Here is a 17,878-nt window from a genome sequence, read left to right as displayed (position 1 = left end):
CGGAATGAACTGGCGGCGGTGGAAGACGACATCCTTTCAAACAGAAAGTCTGAGATGCCCCCTGAGGCTAAGGTACCCTTTAGTCATGAGGAAGCAGATCCGCCGCAGATACAGAATATGTCACAGAATTCGCATTTCGATGAAAGTCAATGTTCATCATTCAAACATAACCAGAAACCAGAGCAGCCTGCTGAAGGCTCATTTCATCAGCACTTTTCCCCCACGCAGAGGAGCCAGAAAACAAGCACATTAACCCGAGGCGTGCAAGGCAAGGCTGCCGCTAACCACTTCTCACCTGAACCAGTTTCAAGCAGCAGCCACGATCTGACTTGTCCCCTTGAATCATCTGTGGATTTGAATATTACAGCCGAAGAGGTCCTGCCCATCTCATCGACTAAAAAGCAGGCGATGCAATCGGAGAAAGAGGAGGTTATTATTATTGACTCGACCTCCGATGAGGAGTCCGGTTACTCAAATGTGGAGTTTTCAGACAGCGACCCAATGGAGGAATGTTACAGAATTTTCATGGAGGCAAATGAGGAACGAGCTAAAGAGCTACCTGATGCTCCTGTAAGTATGCCGTAGGCGCACTAAAATTCACACCGAACCCAAGTTGCTGAAGTGAATCTGTTTTTTAAACTGTTAGACTTGTCCTGTGGAAGTGGAGAAACCAGAGAATATTGTGAAACCACAAGAACTACTGGGGAAGAAGAGGAAAGCTCACGAAGCCAAACATCCAGAGGTTAATTCAATACAATGTACACAAGTCTGAAATTTTGTACACACCATGAATGCCAGGTACCCTCGAAGGGGAAAACACAGCCAAACAATAGTAAATATGTATAAATCGTTGGAGTAACCATTTTCTATCATGGTAACATTTAACATAAAAATAAGTCCACTTTAAGATCATTCTTGAATGGCCATTTATGCAATGGTACATGTCAAATGTATATAAAGGTGCATGTGTAAAGTAAATCCCTCTTTCTGGGCACTAAATAATTGGAATCATTGTTTGAGTTACAATATTCTATCCAATCAGATAGTTTAGTGTTTTCTCTGTATCAGCAGAGTGTTTATCTGTAGCTTAGTTTTTGGCAGCAAGGACTTAATGTGGACACAACTATGCGCAGCCCTCGATAACTGAAGAGATTTTCTGTCACATTTACATTGTTTATTGTAAGCTCTGGTTGTACGGATCTATTAGGTTTTACGTCAAGCTGAAAATGTCAAACCTATATTGTAAATAACATTTTAATTTACTTTTCGGCAGTCATTGGCTAAGAAGCCACAGGTGCTGGTTCCTCTACGTGAACAAGTGGCTTCGGGATCGCAGTCTTCTGCCCCCACCAAGATTCAGCAGATACAGCAGAAAGCCTCCATGTTAACGGCGTCCGTGAAAGGAGGACAAGCTTTTGTCTCCGCAACTTGTCCGAGAAAACCGGAGACCCACAAGCCTGCTTTGGTTTCTTCTGCTGTCCCGACGGCAGAGCCTGCTTCTGTGAAAAATGGTAAAAAGCATCGCTTGACAGCTTTGTGGCTTAAAAGTATCAAATGTGTTTATTGTTAGGTTAATTTGACCTTATTTGTATGGTCTTAGAATTTTTGAACAGACCAATATCATCTTTTCCTACTAAGAAATTGTGCCGAATTCGACTCGATGTACCAGAATGCCTCATACCTGCCCATTTCCTGCCCCGCCACAGCTTACATGAACTATATACCCGTGGGAACCACGGTGCTGGACGTGGGCAACAGCTTGCACCTGATCCTCCCACAGGGCGCCATCCCCCTGCCCATCACCTCCAGCTCCGGGCCGGTCACTTCCGTCTTTACCCCTGTCACTCAAGCACATGTGAACCCAGTCGCCGTGAGGGAAGCGTGCCCTCCGCTGGCCCTGACCCCGATGCAGAGATTCCGCTCAATAGCGCCCCTCCTTGTTCCCGCGCCACCACGTAGACCCTTCTCGACCCCCGCCTCTTTAGCAGCTTCGGCCACTCGCCTCGCCCCTCAGGTTGCCGCCCACGCCGCTGCCAGGGTAACCAGGAAAAGCCGCGTCTCATTTGCGAGGTCACCCTTTGGAATGACTAACAATTCTGTTCTTTAGCCCCTGCACGCCAAGCGCAAACCGAAGCAGTCGTACGAGACCTCGAAAGACAAAGTGCCCCGTGACATTCGGCAGCGTTATATCAGCATGTTTATGGAAGAATTTCTCAAATCTGCAAACGTCACAGATGCTTTTGAAAAGGTGAACGGTCATCGTACATACCGAATGTGATCTCGAAGGGCAAATCTACAACCCTGTATCGATATCTTCTATTTCTGGTGGCTAGGCACTCGCTGAAGAGAGGGCAGTGTATAATCGCAGCATGAACCGACTGAAATATCTCAGCATTGCTGTCAACGCACTAAAGAGGCTGAAAAACCAAAATGCTGCAGCAGCTAAAGGTAAGCGTCTCAGACATGGCCACATACCGTTAGTGCTGAGATCCATTTTGTTGGGTAATTTGTGTGTGTGAGAGTGTGTCTGTGTCTAGGTCAAAATAAAGTCACCAGCCAAGGGTCAAAAGGCAATATTCCACTCAACTTGCAGAAGCTCAGAGGAGATGGTCTGCATAGCATTCCTCTGAATTATTTTAATTTCTGTCGATCGACAACTGAAACACTGTTTTTTTTCCTTTTTAGACGATATGGCATTATACGAGAGCTTGAAGGATTATGTTCTGACCGAAGAGACGCTGATTGAGAACAACTATCCTGTCCAGCACCCTGAGAAGCAAGGATTTGCCGTTTTATTTGCCGACAATAAGAAGGCCAGCCATGATGGTAAGCGAAACCTCCTCCTGGCCCTCGGCGTCCAGGCCAGTACAGAGAAGACGCCACCAGAGGGCACACTTAGCTTTCCCGACGCAGAACCAGGGCTCCTCTCACTTTACGCCGTGATGTTTTTGATCATTAATAGCCTTAAAGAAAATCTGCTGCCGATGTGGAGCGACATACTCTGTGAGCCAAACGGGCAAACACATCCGCAGAGAGGAGTGCAACTACCATTATGGAAAGGGAGTCGAGAATAAAGGTGAAGACGTGATCACGTACAGTTAAAAATGTTATCCGACGCTTACGAAGGGTCAGTTTGAAATGTTTGGGGAATGTCAAACCGCTGCAGTGCCCGGTGGAGTGGAGACCCGCTACAGTTGCTGTGAGGGAGTCACGGGCGCACCCGGATGCCAAGTGTTCAAGGTAGGAAAAAGGAAATGGGTGTGATATGAAGAATGGCATTTTCTCTACAAGCGGACTCTTGGATGGCTCCGTACTCTGACGGATCCACTCGTCCTCAATAGGAGCTCTAGATCCACTGCTTAACAAGTAGTGTGTGATTTTTGTCCCTTCCTCCCATAAACAGCTGCACGTCCACGACTCCTTCAGTCTGGATGGGTTTGTGTCCACGGTCCCCAGACGCCCCACAGACGCAGGGAGCCCAGGAGTCTACTCTCTGGATTGTGAAATGGTGATGGCGACAGCCAGAGGCTGAGTGTTACTTACTCATGTTCAGGCCTGTTGGGCAGCTCACCAACATACTGAGCTATAAGACTAGCATTTTACAAACGGAGGACAACTCCCAAGGTCCTTTTCTATTCCTTATTTTCCTCCTATGGTTCACTACGTGTAGCGTGTGAACTGCATCTTCTCACAACATACAAGCAAAACACGGAAGCCAAATGAAAGGACAAACCAAACTCTTATTGTGGCGCCGAACATTTTCAGCGTGACATCGTTTCATTAGCCTTCTTATTGAGAGCGTTTCTTCTGATCTCACCTGGCATTTCGCGAACGTCCCCGTTGGACCGCCCGGTGAATCCTCAGCTCTTAGACCTCAGGATGTGACAAAGCTGCAGAGCAATGCATATGATTGTGTGTTCATAGTGTTACACCATTCGCGGTCTGGAACTTTCTCGGGTGACCGTGGTCAACTCCAGTCTTCAAGTGGTCTATGACACCTTTGTCCTGCCTGGCAACGAGGTCATCGACTATAACACCAGGTAAGAATACATTTTTTTTTCCTGTTTGACACGACACAGAAAATGGCGTGCGAATGAAATGGAAATGACGGGTTCGAATCAAGGCATCATTCACAGAGTGGTGCTACTTAAATATGGATCATCGCTTCATCCTTACCTTCAAAAACATACCTGTTTAGGTTTTCAGGAATTAGTGAGCAAGATATGAAGAGCCACCACACGTCTCTCTCCGAGGTGCAGAAGACCTTGTTGAGCTTCATCAGTGCGGACACCATTCTGATCGGACATGGCTTGGAAATGGACCTCTGTGCCCTGAAGGTGAAAAGGAAGGGCTTTTCTTATCATCTACTCCGTTCCGACGCGTGTTAAACTCCTGCAGGGGATCATAGTAGACCAGGGATTTGGACATCAAATCATAGTTTGCATATTACTGTTCATCACAACACAACCCGTGTCTCAACAAGGCCGGTCTTTTTCAAGCAAGACTCTTTTTGAATGCCTTCTTCTGGTCCGAGTTGTCAAAAAGCGTGAAAGGGAAGCATGGCGGAAGAGATAATTGGTTGGCGTGAAGTCCCGTCGCTTCACCTGCACACCCAGACCAAAGCTTTATGATGACCAGAGAGAAGCTTCTTCACAGCGACCCTTCCATCTGTGTGTCCATGTGTTGAACATAGTACATTTAACTTTTTAGACAAGGTTACCGTCTCACGTGGGGGAATCTGACAGGTTGCTTCTTCAAAAGCTGCAGTCGTAGGAAAAAAAAAAAGGTCTTTTTAGAGTAAGTGAAGTTTTAGTCAGGATCTCATGTGATGACTTTCGGAGGATCATGAAACTGCGTGCTTGATGCTTGTAAACCGCTGTGTCACCGTCCTCTTTCTGAGCTGGGGTTCTATTGCTTGCTGTGGCCACAAAATCCACCGATTTATACACTTACATCTTCATTTTCAGAAAAAGACCTCATTCGTTAAGTTTCGATCCGCTTCATTTCAGTGGGAAGAGCTAAATTAAGCTAAGAGCAAATTTCTAAGAAGACTAAACTTGCAAACACAGAAGTGAAGTCGGGGTCGACGTACTTCTCTTCCCGGATCTTCTGTTTGAGAACTGAAAGCGGACGTCTCCGTGACCGCGGCTTCAGCTGGTATATTCTTCTCCACTGTAGTTGATCCATGGGATGGTGGTGGACACGGCGGTGGTCTTTCCACACCGCCTGGGCCCCCCCCACCAGCTGAGCCTCAACAGCCTCACCGCAGAATACCTCCGGAGGATCATCCAAGAGAGCGGTGGGTTTTTCCTGGGGATCGGCCACGGAGCGTGCGCTCCCCGCATGAAAATGACCCTTTGTCTGTTCGCCGGTAATCGATATCGGGCCGATCGAGGATCGATAATTAACCAAGGAAGATTCGGCTTTTGTCCAATTCAAACCCGTATATCTCTCCCAGTTTGTGGCCACGACTGCGCAGAAGATGCGGCCGCCTGCATGGAGCTCATGTTGTGGAAGATCAAAGATGGAAGATTGAAAAAGTGACGGGAATAAAGAGAAGGAGATCTTGGGTTGGCCCGACGTACGGAAATATGAACGTCTCGGTGTGAGAAGAGCCTTTTCCCTCCTCCGCTGACCTGAATTTATGTTGAAATGTGTTCTTTGTTACTTGTGTTCGGACTGAGCTGGAGGAGGAGGGTTCTGTCCGCAGAAATAAACACACTGAAGGAAACCCCCTGTCATTTGACGTCGTATGTTGCCAGCCAATCGTCTAGAAGCTTCTAATGTCTTCTCGGCATCAGGTGCCCTCCAACGCGAACCTGCGAGCAGTTCTACTAATTACTGGGAATTGTGTGACTCGAGCCGTCGCCGGGGCCGAGAGTTCGGCGGGCCGAGCAGATGGAGTTGGAACCAAACCTTTTTCTAATCCAGTGTTTGGAGGCGTAGCCGGTGAACTTCTGGATCCTGTTCTACGTCTCCACAGGGAACCAGGAACTCCTCAACATTGGAGAGACCGTTTAATTTTAAGTAAAAAAAACCCAGCCGGCCTCCTCCGCAGGTTTACTCCTGCGAATGTCCGGCTTTCACTAAACACACTCCCATTCAGGGGAACCGGGAACTGACAAACGTTCTGCTGGACGTGTCCGTTTGAATCTATTTGTAGGAATGAAATGGTACGAGAATACAATCCTGAATTAGCTGCGCAAAGACTTTGTCAATAACGTTGGCAGTCATAGACAGATAAACAGATCAAGGATTGGATTTTTAAAAACAACCTGTGCTTGTATTGCTGACAGAGCCTGTTATCCACACACTCGAGGAAGCCGCTGATGATGTTCCGCGTTATTAATCTTAAATCCTGACTTCAAGCTGTTGGAAATTGGGGAAAAAAATCCAGTCAGTTTATCTGCAGTAGGTGCAAATGATTCTACTTCCTGTGCAGGCAGAGCAGCTCAGCACTCTGAGGCTTCAAAAGATCTTCTTTTCCTTCCAGCTGCTCCGTTCAGGGGCCAAAGACAATCACCTGCCTCTGTCTAACTCACAGCCAATCACCCGCCTCCGTCTAACTCACAGCCAATCACCTGCCTCCGTCTAACTCACAGCCAATCACCCGCCTCCGTCTAACTCACAGCCAATCACCCGCCTCCGTCTAACTCACAGCCAATCACCTGCCTCCGTCTAACTCACAGGCAATCACCTGCCTCCGTCTAACCCCCTCAGCCAATCACCTGCCTCCATTTAACCCTCTCCTCTGATACCAACTGCTGTCCTCTGCTCTTGTGCTCGACCTGCTGCCCGGCATCTCCTGGTGAAGCCAAAGTTTACTCCCATCCTGGCTCAGAAGGAGAAGCTGCCTGGAGAAAGATGGTGTCACCCTGAGTCACTGGTTGAAGGGAACTTCAAACTAACACGCTCAGATCTTCGTCGGTGGATTTCCTCGAGCCGCGTCTCAAGCCGGCGTCCCTGCGGTCGGCCGGTCGGGGGTTCAATCTTTAAGAAACATTCAGGACGACCTTCTTTCCATCATCTTTATTTCAAACTGGTCTCCACACGTGGATGGACTCCTCACCCTCCGAGGTCACAATCCACCGACCGGCCTCTCAAATTCTCCCGCGTGTGTCTTCGTCCCGAATCGCCGTTTCCGGTGAATCTAAAGCACGCGTTTGCGTTCTGACCGTCTGTCAGGTTGCTCTGCTACTCCGCCTTCCTTTTTCTCCTCGCTGGTCTTCCACGGCACCTCCGGCAGCAAAGCGCACAGGTCTTGAGCGAGAGGAACGTGAGGAGCAGGACGGCGGCGAGGAGGAAGCCCAGGACGTCCAGGTTGTGGTACTGGTACCAGGTGAGCTCGTGGGCTCGCACTCTCAAGTGCCGGGCTCCTTTGTTCCTCATGGTGAACTCGATCCAGAAGATGGCCTCGTCCAGGGGGCTCACCGGACGGTCGTGGTGGATCCTGGACAGACGCGTGATGTTTTCCTTGTATCTACCAAAGTGGACAGGTTGCGGTGAGGAACCCGAACGAAATCACAACTTGCATTTGCGTCCGAGCGAAGAGGAAAGGGGTTTTCGGTTTTAGCGTAAACTCGTGAGCTTGGAAGCTTCCTCCAATTTCCCCTCCGATCAGAAGGATCCACCGTGGCGACGCCTCCGTAAGCCCCTCCGTAAGCCCCTCCGTAAGCCCCCTCCTCTTGCTCCTGACGGTATGCTTAGCACCTCGTAAGGTGTGTGTGTGTGTGTGTGTGTGTGTGTGTGTGAAGAAAAGCTTCAGGTGAGTGGCATTTACAAGATGGACACGCCGGGACGTTCGCCTTTACAAATTCTCCGCTGCAGATTCACACAATTCTTCAAAAACGCCAAATTTAAACTCACGACTTGTCATTGATGACGGTGGTCACCGCTTCCCGGAGCTTCTCGGACGTGATGGTGCGCAGATCCAGGGTGACGGCCGCTCCCTTCGCCTTCATGTGGACCATGTTGTCGGGCTGTTCGGCAAACAGGGGGATGCCCACCATGGGAACGCCGTGGTAGATGGCCTCGTAAATCCCATTCGTCCCGCCGTGAGTGATGAAAGCCCTGGTTTTGGGGTGACCTGATATACATATATGTGTGTGTGTGTGTGTGTGTGTGTGTTGTTAGCTGGACGAGCAGCAATAAATTGTCAATTTCTGACTTTGTTTTGTACTTTTCAGACCTTTTCAGCAGCTTCTACAGAAGGTCGACTCACCCAGCAGGTCATTCTGAGGGATCCAGGCATAGGTTCTAGTGTTGGCGCCCAGGGTGTCGGGTGTTTCTCCGCTGTACCTCCAAAGCACCTGCAAACAACGTCGAAACCCTCTCGTTGACAGACTGGATTGGATCATCTGATTATTTCAGTATACTGAATTCATCCGCTTCGTTCTCTTAGTCATATTTCACTTAGAAGGAACCCGAAACATGAATGTATACCATGTGACTTTGGACCTCTTCAGCCTTTCTGCTCAGGCATGGCAGAACATAAACATGACTTCAGACACGTTCTCTTCTTGTTGTGAAAGAAAACGGATGCCAAATGACTGGCTCTGTAACTTTTGTTGTTTCGTAATAGTTGCACGGGATGTCTTCATCATCTGCGTCCGCTGGTTTTTTCCGATCCGACTCATCAAGTGATTTGCAGTCACTTGAGTCGGGCCTCGCCTTCCGGCCAAGAGTCGGACAGAGTCGGGATTGGCTGAGAAGAGTCCTCGGGGATCCGTTAGCCATTTTCCCAGGGGGATCATAAACATCTTTCCATGCCAAAAAAAAGGGTCGGCAACAATGACCGAGCCGTTTCCCCCGGCAACGACCTTTAAGGAAAGCCTCTGCGGAGGGTTTGAGGTCGTACGACTTAGCACGTTGCTAATGTCATGCACTGCGGTTCAGGTATCTCTCCAGGACAGAGGTGCTCAATACGTCGATCGCAAAGGTAATACTGGAAGATCACATGACATTAAAAAAAGTAGACGTCAGCCAATCATCCATTCCGTCACTTGACTGATATACATGTCAGCCAATCAGATGACATCTGATTTTTTTTTTTGACACTGAGGTCACTGCACATGAACGGCGCGAAGTCTAGCAAAAAGTTAACTCAAATTTTTAGCCCTCGGTTTTTTCTCTTAAACTTAAGAACAGTGTATAAAATGAGTGGGGAAGCTGGACCAAGTAAGAAGACAAAAATTTATCACTTTCATACAGAACGGGCGGAGGACTTTTTTTTCACCATGACATTTTAGAAGTGTGTTTGCATCATCTGCCGGTCTAAGATCGCTATACCAAAGAAGAGGCATTTTCAGACTGTTAATGAAAAATACGACACGGTCAACCCGGCGAAAAGCGAGCAGAGAAAGAGAAAGGTGAAGGAAGTAAAATCCCAGTTGTCACTTTTCACACAACATGCTTCAAAAGCGAAAGCCGCGACAGAAGCATCGTTCCGGGCGAGTCACGTCGTCCTTTTTAAGACATGACTGGAAGCAGCTACTACAGCTACAACAATATTGGCTCATGCGGTTATGCAAGGTGCATCTACATACAACGTACATATAGAGACTGTTTTGCATTTTTGTTCAGGGTAGATCATTTTGACTTGGTCATTTCATAAGTAGCTCGCATGCTGAAAAAGTGTGAGCGCCCCTGCTCGAGGAGTTCTTGGGGAACCATCGTGTGATCTCATCGCAGATGATCAGAATCAGAATCAGAATCATTTATTTAGGCCACGCAACAGTGTTGGTGGAATTTGTTTCCGGTACAGAACATGATGCTCACATCTCTCCTGTGTCAGTTCCATCGTCAACAATACACTACAGACAGAAGATCGAGCCAAGCAGACGGGACACGTCACACATCAAGACAGTGATTTGTTCAAAGTCCGTATAGCTGTTGGAAAAAAAGCTGTTTTTAAATCTGACAGATTTGGTTCTGAGAGACCTGTAGCGCCTGCCAGAAGGCATGAGTGTAAACAGGGTGTGTGCAGGGTGTGTGTGGTCTGAAGAGATTTTGATTGAACGTTGTGTGATGCGTCTTTGATACAGAGTGTCTATGGGAGGACGAGTGTGAGCCATGATTCTGGACGCTTTATTGATAATGCCTTGAAGTTTTGAGCGTGATTGACTGTCCAAGTTACCATACCGGACTATTATTGATGAGGTCAGGATATTTTCAATTATGGCTGTGTAGAACTGGAGGAGAATATTGTGTCTCACGTTGAATTTTTTTAGTTGTCTGAGGAAAAACAGTCTTTTGTTGGCTTTTTTATAGACTTTTATAGACTTTATAGACTATCCCTGTTCAGTCTTCATTGAAGCCACCAAACAGCTCCTGCTAAGAAAACAAATATGCCAACACTAAGCCAGAACCGTCTCCGTCTCGAGCCAAACTGTCTAGCGACCTGCCCCGCCAGCCTCCTTGATGCTTCCGCCTTGCTTTTGCACATAATAAAAAAAAAAAAAAAAAAAAAAAGAATGATATGAACCTCTTATCACGGCCCTAACCACAAGCAAGCGGTTTTAACTGGTTTTAACATGTTTTAACTTGTTTTCCGGTTTTAACCTGTTTTAACCTGTCTTCAACCTGTTTTAGCTACCTACTAATTGTTTTTATTCCCCACTGGAGTACATTTACTCCACCCACGGAAAGCCGGGTGCAATATAGCAACTCTGCTAAGCCTGTCTGGTACATCCATCTTCTCATATCGCATTTTATGCTGAAATGTTTAATGGCACTGTACTGTCTGTCCTTAAATAAAATTCATTCATTCATTCATTCATTCAGTCTGGAGTCTTTGCTCGCTGAGAACACAAAGACCTGATCGGAGCAGCGGCTTCTGCGGCTATCGGACGTCGGTTGACGGCGCCGGTCGTGACGGTACGGCTGAGGTTTGTCTCCGTTTGCTCTCACCTTTTGAGGGATCTGAGCGAGGGCCGAGGCGATCACGTTCGCCTTCTCTTTGGTGATGTTCTTAATAAAGGAACCCAAGGAGAAGACCACGATGCCGTCGTCGCCGGAGCTCTCCACGAACTCCTCCATATCCTGCAAAGAAAGGAGCGTCAAATGATTACCGAGCGCAAGGCAGGACCATCGCGGAGACACGAGCTCTACCTCAGGTAAGGGTTTAGCCGGTCTACAGTGAAGCCCGCCCACAAATTTGAAGTTGGGGAGCGAAGGACGGGGAAAATCGAAGTCCCAGTACGTCCGCATCAGCCAGATGTCTGCCCTACCCAACGTCTTGCAGGCGCTCGTGGGCGACCCTGCCAGGAAGGGGAAGGCCGTGAACGTCATCCTTCTCGTCGGTCGGAAATTCACACTCGCGGCCCGGCGTCCTCACCTTTCACCTCCGTGTAGTATCTATCTACTTCCATCCACAGGTTCCTGATCATCAGGTCTTGGAGGGCGTAGAGGAGCACGTTCCACACTCTCTCGACGAAGTCCATCTTGTCGGTCAGCTTGCTCATGGCGACGGGAACGTAGGAGGGCGGAGCAGGGAGCTGCCCGCAGTACCTCTCCCAGTTGTTCCCCATAGAGAAGCGCAGGGACAAGACCAGGGGGATGTCCAGTATCTCAGCCACGAGGTCGCTCCCAAAGTAGATGGGGTCCGCCAGGAGAAGGTCATAGTTTGCTTCCTTCAGCTTCCTCATGACGGCGCTCGATTTCAGCACGCCGTCCAGATAAAGAAAGGCGTACTCCAGGTCGGTCTTCATCAGCTCCGAGAATCGGAGGTAGCTCTGCAAGTAGCTCATTTGCTCCATCTCGTAGATAAAGAAGTGAAGGAACTCCTCGAAGAAAGACTCCATGGTCTCCAAGGACAAGGACACATTGAAGGGCTCGTAGCGGAAGCGAGAAGGTTCGCTGGTGTTCATGAACAGAGAGCTGCTCGGGACCAGGACGGTCACCCGGTGACCCCGATCGATCAGGGTCTCCAGCACGGGCTTCATGTTGATCCAGTGGCTGCCTTCGGTGAACCACACCAGAATGTTGCCGCCGTGCACGGCTCCCGCCGTGCAGAGCGCCAGCGCGGCGTAGACACAGGCATACCGCCGCAGATACATGGCCACGCCGTGTCGGGGCGGCGAGCAGACGGCGATCCTCTGCGAGAGCCGCTCCTCGCGAAACAATGATTAACCAGAAACAGGCTGAACTCTGGCAGGAGGTCTGAGGGGCACGCAGGAGATCCACGCAGGAGATCCACGCAGGGGATCCACGCAGGAGATCCACGCAGGGGATCCACACGGCCACGAACGGCGGTTCCTACCAGGACACAGGAGAAGACAACCACCCGCCAGTGTCAAGTACATTTACAGTCACTCACAAACAAAATAAAGTTTCATGCATGCGTATAAAAACCCTCCGGTTGAGGCGGTGCAGAAAAAAAAGTTTGAGCTAAAGGAAAACATATGTGTATATATTTGTTTTACCTAGAAATCCGAGAAGCATAAATCCCCCGGGGTGTGTGAAGGGAGCCGGCGGCGTGGAGTCGCTGAGTCGTGGCGGCACGCTGTTGAGCAGTCTGGGATTTTTTTGCATTGGGTGAGAGTGCCGGCCTCCGGCAGCGGATTGGGCGTGGCCGCCTTGCGTCGGTGTGTAAATGTGTGTGTGTCACAGAAATGTAATCTATTTCCCCTCTGCCTTGCAGACTTGTGTACGCTGCACTTCCTGGTCATATCCCCGGTCTTGCAGGGTTTTCTCCAATCGTCCCGGCTCCTTCTGGAAGGACCTCGGCTCTCTGCTGCCCCCGGAGGTCGTCCTCCAGAATGGCCTGGAAGTGATTGATTGGATAAATATTGGCAGTCGGAGATAACGTGGGAGCCGTGAGGCGGCGGGTCGACGCGTCGCTGTGGACGGCGAGGTGGCCGTCCCGGCTCTTCGGGTCTGACAGGCTGTCACGCCGAGGCGGCCGAAGCGATTGGGCGGTCGGCGCGCTGGAAACTCCCTTTTGTTGTGATGCAAAGACGCATCCTTCCACCCGGGCAGGCGGCTGATCCCAGAATGGCGGCGAGGCCAGAGGCGTCAGCTCCCCGTGAATGTCGGGGAGGCGGAGGTTGTCGGACGTGCCCTCCAGGAAGTTTGGGGTTTTTTTGTCGGGTCTTGTTGTTTCTGGGAGCCGAGAGGGCGTCTTAAACCTTGCTAAGGGTACTTTGGCCTCCTCATTAACATTGTAGATTCCTTTTGACGCTGGATTCGGGAGCGGCTGCGAAAAACAATAAGCATTTGAATATGGGACTCAATGGCCTGTCGAGGGAGTCGGCGGCCATTCATAGCGGGCCGCCGGGTCGTCCCCGGATCCCCGGCCGGAGCCGCAACCCGGCCATTGACGGGCCGATTAGAAAGGCAGAATCGTAAGCGCGTGTTTAATTGTGGAGGGCGTTCAGCCGCGGGACCATCTGAATTCCTTCCGCCCCTTCCCTTCCCTTCCCTTCCCTTCCCTTCCCGCTCCCTCGCCGCGAGCTTCCAGCGCAGGGTCGGGGTTACAGCGTGTTGCTTTTTGAAGTAGACATTTGCATAATCTGATTACGATGTGCGATTGTCAGTGGGCTCCCCCATCAGAGGGTGCTCCAGAGGAGAGAGGGTGCTGTCCAGCCCAACAATGGAGGACTCCCCTCCTTTCTCACCCTCCGACAGGCCTGCACCTGCATCCCCGACCGCTCGGGCCGGAGGTCGGCGGCGGCGCCGGCGCCGGCCTTCCATTCGGGGAGGGGCGAGGGAGGGCCGGGAGGAAAAGGGGGAGCGGAGTGCACGGCGGGTGTGGGAGGGCAGGGGTTGAGCCGAGATATTTAAACATGCAGAGTGTGAATTGGCTTTAAGGGGATAAAGAGCTCAGGGCCTATCGGTTGGCACCCAACTCCAGAAATTCTTTTTCACGGGCGCCTCAGCGGAGAGAGCGAGGGGCTGCCGGCACTGATCTGGCCCATTGTGATAACGGATTCAGACAGCGTGCTAGACGCTGATAAGGAAATGTGCTCTCTATAGACGATTACCCGCATACTTGGCGGAGAATAGTCAATCAGGCAGACACACTCGGTCGGGGGGGAATGAGACGCCGCAGATTTTGTTATTTTCGGTGCGGGATTTCATAATCCGACAAGAAAGTTAAGGTCAGAGTAAATTAGGTGTATCAGCAAAATGCACTTTCACAGGCCAGGAGGAGGCGAGGCGGCGGGAGCCGGTCCTCCGCTCCGTCTCCGGCGATTCGCGTTCGAACGGGCGCCGCCCGGTTTGCCGGGAAATCGCGCGACGGTTAAATTCCTCTCTGAACACGAGCGGCTGAGAGAAAACGGGCCAAAATGAGGAGTTTAGTGTCCCCGGAGGATCACAAAGAGTCACCTGTCGGCCTGCAGCCGCCGGGAGTCAGTGTGTCCAGCTGCCCTTTGCACCGTTTACACACCCTTAGCCGGAGTTTAATAGCCGCGCTGAAAGCGGCGCCGTGTTTGCTCTTCAGCTCAGTTCCTCGCCGGCTAAATGGGGCACGTTTTCTGCCACCACAATGGGGCGGCGAAACGTTTAGCGCCGTAAACGACTGACGACGTCGCTGCAGATGTGGAGTCGGGAGTGAACAAACAAGCGAGGGGGTGATTTAGCGCCGGCGCTCCATTCACCCTCTCACCTTCTTATTTCATAACGTCTCTTATTTGAGTTGTCAACGAGAGGATTTACAATCATCGGAGCTGGAAAAGGCAGCGGCTGTTTCTCTGTTTTCTTTTGCTGTTGATTCAAATCGAAAAAGGGATTTGTCGAAACAGGGGGCTGGAAAACGACCTGCCATTTATTTATCACATTTTGCTAGCTATTCTTATTGTAACCTGGGGAGAACGACAGGAGAACAATCATGTGTATATATATATATATATATGTGTGTGTGTGTGTAATATAATAATATATACATATATATTTGGTTCGATCTCCATCTCCTATCCGTAAGGCAGACGACCGGCTCGGCCAGCTCGTATGTAAGATCTCCGTCCCGCGGACGGTGTTTGACCTCGGGGGTCACAAGTTAAGCAGCGCCCCTCTCCCGCGGGCCTCCGGTCAGCGCAGGTCAAAGGTCGGCTGCGCGTCCACGCGTCCGTCACTGGGCATCGAACAAAGAGGCTCCGCGGCTCCTCTTAACGCGCCGGGAAAGCTCCTCCTGCGGGAGCGCCGCTCATTTGAGCGTGCGGAGCGCCGTACGCAGGTCGCGTGGAGGCCGGCGCCGAGAGGCGGACGTGAACCCAAACTGGCGATCGCCCCGTTCTCCTACCAGAGGCCGCGCCGCTTCTCAGGGAAATCCAGCCTGTTACTCTGGATGTGGTCTCTCACGCGTCCAGGGCTTTGACTGACACTTTCGCTTCGAGAATAGAAAGAAAAACCAGGAAGTGATTTATTAACAAATTATTTATTAAATAAATAGTTGAAATAAATAAGGTACTGTGTATTAACAAGCCAAGCAAACTTAAGAAAGAGAAGTGCCAGAGGGGAATGAACACACTCCTACGGTAAACAATCAACGTACAGTCTTTGGCCAGGCGACACGCGTGGACTTCGCTCCGACGGAGGGACGCGCAGAGAAGATCTTCTGCTCGGCCAGAACCTCCGGAGCGTCCGTGCCATCGGAAACCCAAGATCATCCTCGGACCTTTTTCCACAGCATGCCGGGAAACGAACAAAAGTGCCGGCGGCCTGGAGAATTGGCTCAGCCGTTATCGATCGCGTGAAATGAGAAATCCCTTAAATCCCCCCATCCAACACACACACACACACACACACACACAGACACACACACACACACACAGAGCAAGAGACAGGACCTCCGGGCAGCTCATCAGTAAGGAAATATGAACACAGGATGAGGAGGATGGAGAAGATCAGGGAGGAGGACAACAGAAGGACAGCAGGTGAGAGATGTTCTGGGGATGGAAGTCACACTGAGGTGTGACTTCCAACAGAGAAGGGATGGTGAAGATCTGGGTGGAAGGACGCTAAGGTTGGAGGCTTGGAGGAGAGGGTGGGATGGAGGCAGGTGATCGGCTGCAAGCAGCTCAAAGGAGGTGAACATCCATGCAGAACACAAGACACTTTCAACTAGAAATCATATTCCAAAAGAGAGCACAGCGGGCCCTCCCACTGTGGAGTCTGCGTGCGCGCGCACACACACACACACACACAGACACACACACACAGAGCAGTAACTTCTGCACTGAAACAGCAGAGCCCATGGTCAGATCCAGGAGGTGCAGAGAAGACTAAGAGTCTTTAGATTTTAGAACAAAAGAAACAGAAACCAAGGCGCGTTTCTTGAGAAGGAAAGAATCCGAGGTCCTCCGTCGGCGTGGCCGTTACCAGGGCTCGGAGCTTTCGCAGCTGGACCCCGGCGACGGGGCCTCGGTGTCGCTGGCCAGCGCCCAGGGGTGGGCCGGCGACCGCAGCTGCTCCATGTTCCCCCGCAGGAAGGTGAGCAGGGCGGCGGGCCGGTGGGAGACGGGCTGACCGCTCTGGCTCTCCAGCAGACGCACCAGGAAGTTGATGTAGCGCATGGCCAGCCGCAGGATCTCGTTCTTGCTCAGCTTCTTCTCGGGCGGGTGGGTGGGGATGAGCTTACGGAGCTCGGCGAAGGCGGTGTTGACGTTGTGCTGGCGCCAGCGCTCCCGGGTGTTGGTGAACACCTTCCTGGTCATGGCGGAGGAGTCTCAGTGGGTCGGCCGCTCTCTGCGGGGAAACGCCACGTTTGAAGATTACCGACTCTGTCGCCCAACTCGTCTTCACTCAAGCCTGACCACAATTACATGAAGAGTATTTGCTGCCGTGACAGTTGTGCTGCAAAACAAACCAAATCATTATTACACACCTGGGATTAATATGAAGGCTGAAAATGATCATGGATCTCCAGAGAGGCTCCGAGCGTCAGGCTGAAGAACAGCCCTCCTGCACCGTTTCAGCGTCAGGCGTGAAGAAGAGCTCACCCAGCGGCGGGCCGTGCAGAGGTTGGTCAGGAGCAGAGCCGTCCGCTGTCGCTCATCAGCAGGTCTGCGCTCAGCTGATGATCGCTGGGAGTGAAGAGGAGAGAGAGAGAGGAGGAGGAGGAGGAGAAGGAGAAGGAGAAGGAGAGGGGGAAGACTGCCGAGGGATCGCATCCCACATTTTATAGCAGGGTGAACCCTATTGTATGACGCGGTGTGTCGTGGAGCCTCTGCTCCCAGTGTCATTGTCTCCACACACACACACACAAACACACCCTCCACTCTGCCGCTCCACCAAACCCAGGCAGATTAATCACTCAATTTGTGTGTGTGTGTGTGTGTGTGTGTGTGTGTGTGTGTGTGTGTGTGTGTGCGCGCACAGCTCCTCTCTCCTCTCTGACGCAGGACAATCAGCAGCCCTTTAAGGGTCCATTTGCGTTGCTTTTGATTCGGGGCTAATTTAATCCCCGAAGGTTGGCCCGCAAATACCTTCCGATGGACGGCAAACTGAGACGTCCGTCTCCTGCGGCCGCGGACTCTTGTTCTTTGACATTAGCCACGGACAAGCCCTCCGCGCCTCCAGCGGGGGAAGGAACGGCCGCTCTGCCATTGAGTTTTGCTTGATTGGGCCACAAAAGGTAAAAATACCACATCCAGATTGACAGTGCAACAATATGTGTTTTGTGCGGGCTATGGTAATCTTGTTGGGCCGTTCCAAGGGGGCCACACATAAATTAGAGCGGGAACAGGCAGAGGACGGTGTCCGGCCTCACCTCTCCGCAGACCCTCCTCGCTCCTTCCCCCACTTCTACCTCCCACTTTCAGACATTTAAAAAAAATCTGGCTTAACCAATTGCAACTGTTCTTTTTACACCCTTCAAGTGTTGTTTCAAAGACGCAGCCTTCCATAAAACTCTCTGTGTGGAGTAGGAATTTGCATA

At 50.9% G+C, this 17,878-nt stretch overlaps 3 protein-coding genes across 3 annotated transcripts; 1 reads left to right on the top strand and 2 right to left on the bottom strand.

Annotated features, from left to right (window-relative positions):
• The first annotated feature begins 1,660 nt into the window (after positions 1 to 1,660).
• LOC147221209 (RNA exonuclease 1 homolog) lies at positions 1,661 to 5,942 on the top strand. Its single transcript, XM_086169196.1, has 12 exons — positions 1,661 to 2,038; positions 2,108 to 2,248; positions 2,334 to 2,448; positions 2,538 to 2,609; positions 2,686 to 2,826; positions 2,963 to 3,076; positions 3,167 to 3,240; positions 3,404 to 3,508; positions 3,925 to 4,040; positions 4,199 to 4,337; positions 5,179 to 5,299; positions 5,459 to 5,942. The coding sequence occupies exons 1-12, from the start codon at positions 1,661 to 1,663 to the stop codon at positions 5,542 to 5,544; spliced, it is 1,602 nt and encodes a 533-aa protein (XP_086025322.1). The 3' UTR covers positions 5,545 to 5,942.
• A 1,072-nt stretch (positions 5,943 to 7,014) lies between these two features.
• LOC147221208 (UDP-glucuronosyltransferase 2A2-like) lies at positions 7,015 to 12,556 on the bottom strand. The gene is made up of 7 exons (XM_086169745.1): positions 12,423 to 12,556; positions 11,336 to 12,255; positions 11,110 to 11,258; positions 10,909 to 11,040; positions 8,222 to 8,309; positions 7,867 to 8,086; positions 7,015 to 7,480 (listed from the first exon to the last, which is right to left on the bottom strand). The coding sequence occupies exons 2-7, from the start codon at positions 12,054 to 12,056 to the stop codon at positions 7,195 to 7,197; spliced, it is 1,596 nt and encodes a 531-aa protein (XP_086025871.1). The 5' UTR covers positions 12,057 to 12,255; positions 12,423 to 12,556; the 3' UTR covers positions 7,015 to 7,194.
• Positions 12,557 to 15,357: 2,801 nt separating this feature from the next.
• On the bottom strand, positions 15,358 to 17,461 carry tal2 (T-cell acute lymphocytic leukemia 2). The gene is made up of 2 exons (XM_086169407.1): positions 16,826 to 17,461; positions 15,358 to 16,686 (listed from the first exon to the last, which is right to left on the bottom strand). The coding sequence occupies exon 2, from the start codon at positions 16,653 to 16,655 to the stop codon at positions 16,317 to 16,319; it is 339 nt and encodes a 112-aa protein (XP_086025533.1). The 5' UTR covers positions 16,656 to 16,686; positions 16,826 to 17,461; the 3' UTR covers positions 15,358 to 16,316.
• Positions 17,462 to 17,878: the final 417 nt, after the last annotated feature.

This window comes from Fistularia commersonii, chromosome 22 (assembly GCF_037954325.1).
Source record: "Fistularia commersonii isolate RoL2024-O1a breed Wild chromosome 22, RoL_Fcom_v1.0, whole genome shotgun sequence".
Taxonomy (NCBI): domain Eukaryota; kingdom Metazoa; phylum Chordata; class Actinopteri; order Syngnathiformes; family Fistulariidae; genus Fistularia; species Fistularia commersonii.
Note: the sequence above shows the minus strand (reverse complement) of the source record. Positions and strands in the feature narration are given on the sequence as shown.

Excerpts from the sequence above, each read along its gene's own strand:
- tal2 (XM_086169407.1), bottom strand. The coding sequence starts at position 16,655 with ATGACCAGGAAGGTGTTCACCAACACCCGGGAGCGCTGGCGCCAGCAC.
- LOC147221209 (XM_086169196.1), top strand. The coding sequence starts at position 1,661 with ATGTACCAGAATGCCTCATACCTGCCCATTTCCTGCCCCGCCACAGCT. Across the intron at positions 3,241-3,403 it reads CCGGATGCCAAGTGTTCAAG|CTGCACGTCCACGACTCCTT; the intron begins GTAGGAAAAAGG and ends TCCCATAAACAG. Across the intron at positions 3,509-3,924 it reads ACTCTCTGGATTGTGAAATG|TGTTACACCATTCGCGGTCT; the intron begins GTGATGGCGACA and ends GTGTGTTCATAG.
- LOC147221208 (XM_086169745.1), bottom strand. The coding sequence starts at position 12,056 with ATGTATCTGCGGCGGTATGCCTGTGTCTACGCCGCGCTGGCGCTCTGC. Across the intron at positions 11,259-11,335 it reads ATACTACACGGAGGTGAAAG|GGTCGCCCACGAGCGCCTGC; the intron begins GTGAGGACGCCG and ends CCTTCCTGGCAG. Across the intron at positions 7,481-7,866 it reads ACCGTCATCAATGACAAGTC|ATACAAGGAAAACATCACGC; the intron begins GTGAGTTTAAAT and ends CCACTTTGGTAG.